This window comes from Castanea sativa, chromosome 11, assembly GCF_040712315.1.
Source record: "Castanea sativa cultivar Marrone di Chiusa Pesio chromosome 11, ASM4071231v1".
NCBI lineage: Eukaryota > Viridiplantae > Streptophyta > Magnoliopsida > Fagales > Fagaceae > Castanea > Castanea sativa.
In genome coordinates, this window is record NC_134023.1 from 62,652,535 (window position 1) to 62,664,058 (window position 11,524).

General features: G+C 37.7%; 1 protein-coding gene and 1 long non-coding RNA gene across 2 annotated transcripts; one reads left to right on the forward strand and one right to left on the reverse strand.

The window, feature by feature from the left end:
• Positions 1 to 4,129: 4,129 nt before the first annotated feature.
• On the reverse strand, positions 4,130 to 4,720 carry LOC142616895 (uncharacterized). The gene has a single exon (XM_075789650.1). The coding sequence runs from the start codon at positions 4,718 to 4,720 to the stop codon at positions 4,130 to 4,132; it is 591 nt and encodes a 196-aa protein (XP_075645765.1).
• Positions 4,721 to 8,902: 4,182 nt separating this feature from the next.
• LOC142615367 (uncharacterized) lies at positions 8,903 to 10,548 on the forward strand. Its single transcript, XR_012840727.1, has 3 exons — positions 8,903 to 8,942; positions 9,580 to 9,633; positions 10,414 to 10,548. It is a non-coding gene; the product is annotated as an uncharacterized LOC142615367 (long non-coding RNA).
• The last annotated feature ends 976 nt before the right edge of the window (positions 10,549 to 11,524 follow it).

Sequence of the window (11,524 nt, forward strand, 5' to 3'; positions counted from 1 at the left end):
GGCCTGCAGCCTGCCTCTTCGGCCTGCAGCCTGCCTCTTCGGCTTGGGAATGGGAAACCACCATCACCCTAGTGGGGCCTGAGCCGGTCCTGCCAGGTGCAGCGAAGATAACGTTAATTGTTCCCAATGCCGGCCGAGATGGATTATTCTTCTGATTGTTCGAGCCGGATTGACTGCCCTGCCCACTAGGTTGACACAAGTGCTGCTTCAGTTTTCCTTCACTGACAAGCTGCTCCAAGTGGTTCCAAAGGGTCCGACAATTCTTGGTAGTGTGGCCCACGTCCTGATGGTACTGATAAAAGAGGTTTTGATTCCTCTTCGCGGGGTCTCCTGCCATCTTACTAGGCCACCTGAAGAAGGGTTCCTTACGAACTTTCTCCAGTAATTGGTGTACTGGTTCTCGGAACACAGTGTTCACGGCCTGAGGTGTTGCCGAGCTGGACTGCCCGATGTAATCTCTCCTTGGCTTGTTGTTATGGTATCTGTCCGATCTGAAATCCCTTCTCTCCTGCGGGATAACCTTCTCCTTACCCTTTCCTTGCTGTTGGTCTTCCTCTACCCTTTTGTATTCATCAATACGATTCATGAGGCGACGTACGCTGCGGACGGGCTTTTTGGTCAAGGACTTCCTCAAATCGTGATCAGTAGGAAGACCTACCTTAAAGGTATTGAGCGCCACCTCATCAAAATCACCATCTATCTTGTTAAACATCTCCCAGTACCGGTCGGAGTATGCTTTCAACGTCTCCCCTTCCCTCATGGTCATGGATAACAACGAGTTCAATGGCCGAGGCACTCTACAACATGTAATAAACCGTGAAGCGAATGCTCTAGTAAGCTCCCCAAACGAACCTACAGACCCCGATTTAAGGCCGTTGAACCACCTCATAGCAACAGGTCCCAAGCTAGAGGGGAAAACTTTACACATCAGGGTCTCGTTATGAGAGTGCACCGCCATCCTCTGGTTAAAGTGACTCACGTGCTCCACCGGATCAGTTCGGCCATTGTAGATGGTAAAGGTGGGCTGGGTGAACCTCTTGGAGAGCCTCCCCTTCTCAATCCTCCGTGAGAATGGAGATTTGGAGAGTTGGTGCAACGCTCGACTCATAGCATCGTTCCCCAAGCCCCTGGAAGGAAGTTTCTTACGTCTGCGAGCTGGCGGGTGGTCCTCCTCACAAGAGGACATTACGCTGGGGGGTGAGTATGACCTCGAGCTGTAACTACCTCCCCGGACCTCCACTGAAGAAGGATTAGGTGAGGACGGTGAAGGCTTACGTTTGGCGCGGCGCAGCTTTCTTTTCAAACAATTAATCTCTTTCTGCATGGCTTTAGCACCATCCTCGTGGGTGGTGCTACCCCCGCCATGAGTATGGCTAGCCCTAGGGTATTCTGTATGGACGCTTCCCTCTCGATCCATTCGACGCTCAAGACGCTTGAAAAGATCCTCCGGTTGTGATCCCTGTGATTTTGCATGGTGAGAACCTAGGCCTGCCATAGTATCCCAGCTCCTTCCAGACTAGATTTCTCACATACGGCGCCAATTGTAAGTGCACAATTACACTTGGACCCAAAGACAATTATGGGCTCAGGCCCAATGAGCCTTAAACAATGAAATTTGTAGAGCGTTGGCTTGAAATCTAGATTAGAGGTACTGAGAACTTAATAACAGGATATAGTGTGCAAACACTTGTAAATAATAAATGATAATTGCCGATGGACCTCCTCGGACGTGAGCCGAGGACCACTTCTGTATTATTTCTCTTTCTTTCTTAAAAATTACAATTCTTAATTTCTTTCTTGGTTACAGACTGGCACCTTTTTCTTTGGCCTTCACCCCCCTTAAATACTTCTTTTCCTGATATTTTATCTACGTGTTGCTCAAACCCCCTCCCCCTTAGATATTTCTTTTCTTAGTGCATTTGAATAGTGACCAGAAGTTTTAGCTCTACTGTTCAGGGGTCACTTCCCCATTAATGCGGCCAGGGAGGTAGGTGCAGAGTCTTTAATGTGGAGGTGGCAACCTTTGCTCTTGATATTTTTCTAACACCGGTGTATCTAGAAGGTTCAGGGTTTCCCCCTTTTAACCAACAGTCTTTCTAGAATTCTGCCTTGACCTTCGTAGTGAATCTCCGAGTTCTCTTGGGTCTGTCCGAGAAGAAACTCACCCTCGGCTGTATCCTGGGACCCTCGGCGTATGGGCCGATTCGCAGTACTAACAAATTCTTAGCTCAAGAACAGATCGGCCTTCCTTGCTAGAACCCAAAGGCCTAAATGCCCGCTTGAGTCATTTTACTCCCCACAAAGGCTACAACCAATTTTGTAACTAAATTTTATCCAATAAAGTGTTTATTTTTATTTTTGTTTTTGGGGGTGAAGGAGTTTTTTTTTTTTTTTTTTTTTTTTTTGTTGTTGTTGTTGTTGTTGTTGTTGTTGTTGTTGTTGTTGTTGTTAATTAAGAAACATCGTTGATATTCCCCCTTATGGGAAAGGCTAGGGTAGGTGTAACGCTAGTACTTGAAAAGTACAACTATCTAAGTTTTATACTAAAAGCATTAATCAAGTAGAAATTAAAGGTGGATTCTAATTAACTCAACTGGTAAAATCTCTGATGGTTGAATAAGAGATCTGGGGTTCAATTCCCGCTACCCCACCTATATCAAAAACTAATTGGTGTCTTGGTTTGATAATAAAATGGCTATTATCAGGAGCCGACGCTATAGGTTAAAACTATCTAAAAAAAGAAAAAGAAAAAGAAAAAGAGAGAGAGTAGACATTAAGGCTTGCTTGATGTGGGATTTAATACACGCTCATGCAATACAACACATGCACACAATCTAATCAAATCCGAACAATTTGGGGCATCACATCAGATTATTTATTTTCTTGACAATTAACTCAAATGTAATTTACAATTTATTACCTACAATTTGTCACTTTCATTAAATTAATCTCTTTTTAAGGTATATATATTTTTTCAAGTGAGGACCACCCTCACCAACACTTAGAGCCACCTCTGGGGTTGGCCAGTTGGGTCCATCAATTGTGTACTGTGTAGTTTGTTTGTGTGTGTGTTTATTCCTCCTATTTTCAAATAAAAATTGGAAATGAAAAAAATAGTGGCATATATGTTTAAACACATGTTTTCAGTTTTTAAATAACATTACATGTATTTTCACATACTTTTTTATCTACACGTATTTCCAAAAAATACAAACAACGTTATTAGAACAACGTTACCAAACGGCCCCTAGATGTCCTCTCATTAAAAATAGGCCATCTTATTACTCCATTAATATATTAGCAACGTCCACATAGAAATTAATGAAATTAGGCAGAAGGACTAATAGAACTTGTTTTTGAGACTTTAAGGTCTAATTAAAATCGTTGATTTGAAACACCAAGAACAATAAAAAAACTTAATTTGTAAATTTTGAGAACCATCAAAGAATGTTTAGAACTCTATCCATCCAAAATGAGAGCTAATTAATTCTCACAATTTGAGTCATATGGTACCCCCCCTCCCCCCCTCCTAAAATAAACCAACCTCCCTTTCTATAGTTCACACAGAAAACATAAACAAAATAAATGTGAAACTACAGGCTACAACCTCTAGATATATACATGTCAAACAATATAAAATTTGGAAGAAAAAGGCGCTACTCTCACCGGTGAAAAACAAGCTCCATGCAAGAAATAGGGTCAGTAAGTAGAAGAAAACTAAGGAGGATGCATCTCTTGATCGCCTCAAATGTCATGGTTCCATGTGGGCCGGAGACGCGTGAATATATATCACAATATGTGTGTGTATATATATATATGTATGTATGTATGTATGTATGATGGCCACGCTTAATTGGTTGTTTTTGTGCAGTTTCAACCACCATCTTTAGTCAAGAAAAGCAAAGCAATCTCATAATAGTCATCGGCCGGTCAAAAGGGTTGGCCTTAAAGCTTTTAGGCTACTCAAGGACAATTTTTTTTTTGTTTGTTTGTGGGGAAAGAGGTGAAATGCACCCAACTAGCCCGGCTAAATCAGCCTATAAATTAAAAGTCATAACATATGGTGAAACATCTTCTATCCACAACAAAAATTTAGAATATCAATCGCATATTTTGCTAGATTATGAGCTTAACTATTACATTCTCTCCTTGTATGAGAGTATAGTAATTGAAAAAAACTATTGGCGTAGGTCTTTGCATCTTTAATCCAAGGGCCTATAGAGGATAGCAGAGCATCATGTTCATTTAGTTCTTTCATAACCACCAAGAAGTTGCCCTTGAAGATCGCTTTGTTTATGCCAATGTTAGCAGTGAAAGACAAAGCCGTAGTTGCAGCTAGTGCTTCAATTTCAGAGTTGTTATAGGCTTGTTGGACTATCTTAGAGCAAGAAGCAATTACCAAGCCCAAGCAGTCACTTATCACCACGCCGATACCAGACTTGTTCTCACCGGAGAAGACAGCCCCGTCTAAGTTAATCTTCACCATGTCCGCCGGAGGAGCTTCCCAAAAATTTCTGCTTCTACTTCGTGCGTGTCTCTCAATTGATGAAGCTGTTGAAGTTGACTGGCAGGCTAGGAACTCGGGATGCTTATCCTTGGACAGTTGGGCAATATGGTGGACAACACTGGCTGCTTGGTTTAGCTGGACTTGATTTCTTTGAGTCCAAAACGACCATGCAGTCATAGCAAAGAGCTCAGCACTCTTTTGTTGCACAATCATCTAAGATAATAGTTCTTTGAAGTTAAGGAAATGAACATGCCTCCTACAAGACCATATATAAACTCGAGATCAGCCTAGACCACGTCGGCCTCCTTGCACAGCTAGAGAGCATGAAATAGAGTTTCATGTTCTTCATGGTAGCGGTCACAAAGATGGTCATCAATGATTGTCCTTCGCACTAGGCTTACTTTTGTTGGCAAAGCGTTTCGGCAGGCACGCCACATCAACTTCTTCACTTTGTTTGGCACTTGGGAGAGACCAAATCTGGGAAGCACGGGTGTGGCTCCAGGGCTGCCGCACCCGCACCCGACTCGTTTCAATGCGCCTATTCGCACTCGACGTGCTGATTCGCCACTTCTTTTCCTTTCTTTGTTTTTTTTGGGCCCCCAGTTCGCACCGATTTGGGCTGAAACCGGCTGAAATCCGCCAAAATCTGCCGAAAAACAACCCCAATTCGGTCTGATTCTGTACGAATAAGAAAAGGAAAAGGAAAGATCTGCTACCAAAAGATTTGTGAGGAAAAAAAAAAGGGAAGGAGAAGAAGAAAGATCTGTTACCAAATGATTTGTGAGGCAAGAAGAAGAAAAAAAAAATGAAGAAGAAGAAGAAGAAGACAGGGAGGTGTCAGATATGTAGACTTTCAAATAGAGCCTTGGAATGTGATATTAATAAAGCAATGCATGTGGGTAGTGGTGGGACTTGGCAATGGAGGTTCTTGGAAGCTGCCTTATTTATAAATACCTAACACATTTGTTTATTTATAATAAAACCTCCACATTTAAATATTTTTATTATGATTTTTTAAATACTATATTAAATTCAACAATTTATATCATTTAGCTTAATAATAGCCAAAAAATTGAGTAATTGTATCAATTTAAATAATTACTTATCATTAAAAAATAATAATAATTTGCTAAATTTACCCCCTAAATATTAGTTATAAATATTAAATTGATCCCAAAGGTTATTTTAATCTATTATTGTTTTTAAATTGATATATGTTTTCCTTTATATGAAAAAATATGTTTAGTAATATATAGAAAATAAAATTAAAAATATATTTAATAATTTATTAATAAACGTATCTTGCTATCCCGTACCTTACTTTTTCAAAAATTGTCGAGTTGTCACACTGCATCCTCGCCCTAACCCGAATCTGCACCCATCTTCCTAAAACCAAATGCCATTCCAAAGTGTTGAATCCAGCTTTGTGAGGTGTTGGGAGGATTGCAGCTCGGCTTCATATTTCAATAATCCATACCCCGATTTACAAGTGTACCTACCATCATGAGTGCATGGCCATATCACCACGTCCTCTGAAGCTACACGTCCAAGTGAGATTTTTTTGATCAAGGCGGCTTCATTACAAGCAAAAACTCCATCGATCAGCTCCTCATTCCATTGCCGTGTGGTCTCATTGATCAACACTGCCACCGTAGAGTTTTCCAACGATTCAGTAGGATAGGACATCACTTGTGGAGGGTGTTTCCTAGGGAGCCAGAAAAATGGAACGAACACTCTCTTGAATTCCCCTGTTGAGGGAGAGAAACATTGTCTCTTGGACATTCCCATTTATTATAACAAGATTAAAAAAAAAAAATTAAATAAATGGGACATTCGATTTGGGCACCATGACTGTAAAGTGCAAACCCCTTTCAAGAAATGCATAAATTGAATCGTATTGCATAATATATGGAGCAGAATTTACAAGGATTTGATGGAGAAACTGGTTTTCTAAAACATGCCCCCAGTATTTTGACGTACTTATTAAAGGCAAATGGTAGAAATACACAGCTTAGAGGTAGGATTTCCACTAAACAATTAGATTGATATGTATATATATATAGGGTACGTTCAAATCTTATGAGATTCTGCCACTCACAAGCTTGAAAGTTTTTCACAAGCAAATATCCCCTAAACATGTTTGCAATGAAGAACGAATTTGGGGCTTAATTTGTGCTTTTAGATGTCCAAGTCTCCTGAAACTTGTTAGCTTATTTTTGAAATTCTCTTGCATTTGCTAGTTAACACATACTCGCTGAAAGTTACTTACACTGGCCGACAAAGACAAAGGATCATAATCAACTCCACTTTGCAAAAGTAACAATTAAGGGAAAATGCCACTATGTTTAAGGAATCCAAAATTTATGATGATCCTAGGTTTACTAAAATATGCTCCTACTATATATAGTCAGAAAACTTGATTAAAGGAAAACAGTAGAATAAGTAAAAGCATTCCCATCATTGAGCCACTTTGACTCATGCATTGAACCTAAGACAGCCTCTTAAAAAAGGTGGGGAGAGACTACTTGGACTACAATCAACATATTCAAATTAGTCTTGAATCAAATAATAACAATGACCTAGAGTTTAATAACATTATAATGTAACAAAAACAAGTATTTTCATATCTAAGAATTGGTGGTTTCTTAAACAGTACAGGCACATTAACCATCCCTGCTAATTATAAAAGTTTGGTTGGTAAATTCTGATATATATATATACACACACACACCTGCCAAACAGAGGTGAACATACTAAAAGAATATGAATTTATCACAACATTGATGCTATTATTGTCAAACCAGTAAGACGACAAAAGCCAATTCAATATGGATTTTACTGATATAAAATGAACAGCTCAAATTTTCCATTACCTCAGAGATTGTCATTGTTGTCTTAAGTTGCAATGTAAGAAGTTTGAAAGGTAAAAGGACATTACTAGAAATCCTCTGAGCATATAGTAGAATCATTAATTGTTGACTTAAGTTGCAATGCTTTCATGACCTATGCCGCTTTTCAACCAAATCCTTTGTTTAGGCCACCGTTTTAATGAATTTACTATTTATAGTGATTTTTTTTTTCATTTTATTATAACTTGATTTATGAGTTAGAATAACTCTTTTCAGTTTTGAGACGTTTCCTATCTTGAGTCCAACAATAGTTTGTAAAAATGTTATAAAATAATTTGTGACTATAATAGCATTACTCATTATAAAAAAAAAAAAACAATAAGTCTAAAGTCACAATTTTTAGAATCATTAAGGTGTCAAGTTGTAAATGATAAACTATAAAATAATTTTAATGGTAGGTCCCAATAAGAATCAATAACAATATGACAACTCAACAATTGTAAAAAATATTGAGTACTTACAGGATTACTTTGGTCCTAATAATAAGTCTATCAATGCAATCTAATAGTCTAATAAGTCTATTAGATTGGGTGGGGTTTGTGTTTGAATTAGTCATGGTTTCAAAATATAAGAAAAGGTTGTGCAAAATATAAAATTACGTACATTGTTAATCCAAGAATGATACATTGTTCTCATGTTTGAACATTAAATGTGTTACTACCTCATTACCACTGATTTTGAAAATAAAAGAATAAATGTGACATGTAATTTTTTTATGGGTAAGTTATACACTTTTTTTTTTTTTTTGAGAAAGGGTAAGTTATACACTTATTCAATGAGTTTTGAATTCATGAATTCAACTTTTATGGTTTTACCTAAAATTTATAAGTGAAGAAGGTGCAATTTAACCTAGAGTTCATTTACACTTGTGGGGGATTGGGCCCAAAAGGCCTGTGCAAGCCCACTTAATCAGAACCCAAAATAGGGCCCAAGGCCCATTAGAGGAACTAAGTATGGTACGCTTGGAGGGAGTTAACTCCGAGCCTTATCACAGTGAGTCCAACCCTAAAATTGGGATGACAGGTCAAAGGGACAACTTCTCGAGGAAGTCTTAAGTGGTCGGCTTAAACATTGACCAGTAACGAGGGAAGTCGAGATAGGACGCGCACATAGTGAGGTCGGTAACTGAGGGCTAGTAGTGTCATTGGGGAAATTCACTACTGAATACTATTTGGCATCTGGAACAAGTTCCAAGGGAATCTTTTAAAGTTGTGAGGATCCCTTCGGATTTTGATGAACGTGGGAATATGTGTAATGGCCTAGCCAAAAAAAAAAAGGAGATCAGATTTTTTTTTTAGGAGCCACGTGACCCACCTACCCCTCATTTCCCAACCACACACCACACACTCACAAAAATCCCTCCTTATTTGGCAGGTCAACCTAGGGGTCTTTAACAAGTTTCTTTTCTTTTCTTTTTCCTCACAAACTCTCCTCTCTTCACTCCCTTACTCTCCCGCTGGTACCACTCCTCACCACTTCCACCACCATTTTTCAGCAAGATCATTGAAAAGCTCCATAGGAAAAAGGTAAGGCTCACTCATCTCTACTATTTGAGGTAAAAATTTCTAATATTTTTGGTGGGTTTATATGCTTTTGCTTGAGGTTATGTTTATCTAAGCTTTAATAATAATACCCATGTGATTTTTGATTATTAGAAGTGATATTTATGTGTTTTTATGTATGGGTTTTAGTCTTGGTGGATGTATTTGATGAGTGGGTTTATGATTTTTGCAATGGTGGTTAGCTAAGTGGTGAAGATTTGGAAGTTTTGGCTTTCTAATGTGATATGGTTGATGAATCTAATTTTTATTGTGTATTTGGAGCTAGTGGAGGATTTACATTTAGGGTTTGTAATGGTGGGTATTGTTATATATGTTGTTGTTTTGTGGGTCTCTTGAAAATGACGTCTATATTGAGGAAGAAATTCATAAAGTATTGGGATCTCTTATGGTAAAGAAGAGGCTTTGAATGACATGATTATAAATTGAAGTCTAAGCCTTGTAAATGAAATTGTTGATAAACTTTGGAAGTGAAATACATTATTTGTGAGGTTAAGTACTTAGGCTTGCCTAATTAATTTCTTATCTAGCGATTTAAAATTCGTAACTAGATAAAATGTCAAGCCATATGCTTATCGTGATAGGTTTGTTTGGTATTGTTTAGGTCCTACCTAATCTCCTCTGGAGTTTTGGAACTAAGCTTTTTGTGGGTTGCAAGGTAAGTAGCTTTTTAATGGGATATTTTTGTAAAATAACCATGTTGCATAAACGTTATTTTTGGGTCAAACACATTTTGAAAAATTATTTGTGAAACTATGTTTTCTTAAAAAGTACTGTGTTGTGACCCTATTATATATGAAAAGCGCATATGTTTAATATTGCATATGGGGAAATACATGATTTGTTGGTATGGAAGAGATAAGCATCTTGATATAATTCTTGGGTTTTATGAATTTATTACATTATTTGCAAATTCTAAAGATGCTTTATCTTAGCTTGTATTATTTGGGAAATTCTTGCAAAATATTTATGATAAGAAATAGTTTAGAGGACTTTCAGAATATTGTGACTATTTGGTTATTGAAATATTTTATGAAACTACTTGGAAGTGAACTGTGTATATCAAATACTTTAACTTGTGAGATTTTGATGTGGTTTTGTCATTGTGCCATGATATTGGTGATTACCCCGTCTGTGTGACGAGCTTGTCATGTGGCCTAGGGTGAGGTTTTTGGATTTGAAATGGTATTGGATATTTTATGGCTCACAATGAATAATATGTAGTTTCATAGTTACTTTGGGAAGCTTTGTGCTACAATATGCCTATCATTCTTGTCATGATGTTAAGGAAATTTATTTTGCAGAATTCAAATGGAAATTCCCAAATAGCATGTCTGTAAAATGTTCATTATCATGAAACTTGCATTTCTCCCTCCCCCATTAATTATGCTACTTACTCGGCTTTGTCTCATTTCCTTTATTTTACAAACTTTTTCAGAATAGGCAACTATTGTTTGAGACAACTTTTTGGTGGCTAGCAATAGTTAGACTAACTGCTGATGGAGGCTGACTTTTGTGATGGAGATAATTGATGATGTATAACTTAGAGTAGGCTTGACCCAATTCTTTTGTATCTAATAGTAGTTATGCCTTTAGTTCCATTAATTATGCTACTTACTGGGCTCTGTCTCATTTCCTTTATTTTACAAACTTTTTCAGAATAGGCAACTATCGTTTGAGACAACTTTTTGGTGGCTAGTAGTAGTTAGACTAACTGCTGATGGAGGCTGACTTTTGTGATGGAGATAATTGATAATGTATAACTTAGAGTAGGCTTGACCCAATTCTTTTGTATCTAATAGTGGTTATGCCTTTAGTTCCACTAATGGGACAAGTTGATGATATGTAATTATTTATTCAGACCTCCATTCTTTTGTGACCAATGGTCATTGTATTTATTGCATAGAGCTCTGACTTACTTTGAGAGTATATTTAATGAAATTATTATGATAACTCTTGATGTTGGTAACTTGATATGATTTTATCTGGATTGAATTGCCAAAGGAACAAAATCTACAGATACCTTTGAGATTTTTTTTTCCTCATGCTTTGGGCCCCTTTCGGGTTTGGGGCGTGACAATACGTGAGAAGTTGGAGCATAATAATGATGACCTCACTAACAAGAGACTATAAAATTGAAAGAGGGTGAGTAGAAGGGGGTTGGAAAATCTTTGGAGAGTGAGATACAGAGAGAAAAACACAGGGAAACACTGGAGAACTGAGGGAAACTAGAGAGAGTGTTTTGAATTAAGGCTTGGAGAAGACAAACCAGGCGAAGTTTAGAGCCCAATTGATAGGATCGTGATATAGCTCGCATAAAAATAAATTGGGAGCCCAAATACTACCACCTAATTAAGCAGTATTAGGTGCTCACAACACTCTTCCAAGTCGGTTTTCAAGGGTGAATTCTATCCATAAGTTAGTATCATAATTTTTGTTTGTCTAAAGGTTGTTTATATTATTCATAGGGAAAGTGTGTTAAAATTAAAGGAAAATTGAAAATATTGTAGAGAGAGCATATGAAAGGAAAGAGAGAAAACACGAGTTAT

What these genes read in the sequence shown, in the direction of transcription:
- LOC142616895 (XM_075789650.1), bottom strand. Translation starts at nt 4,720, where the DNA reads ATGATTGTGCAACAAAAGAGTGCTGAGCTCTTTGCTATGACTGCATGG.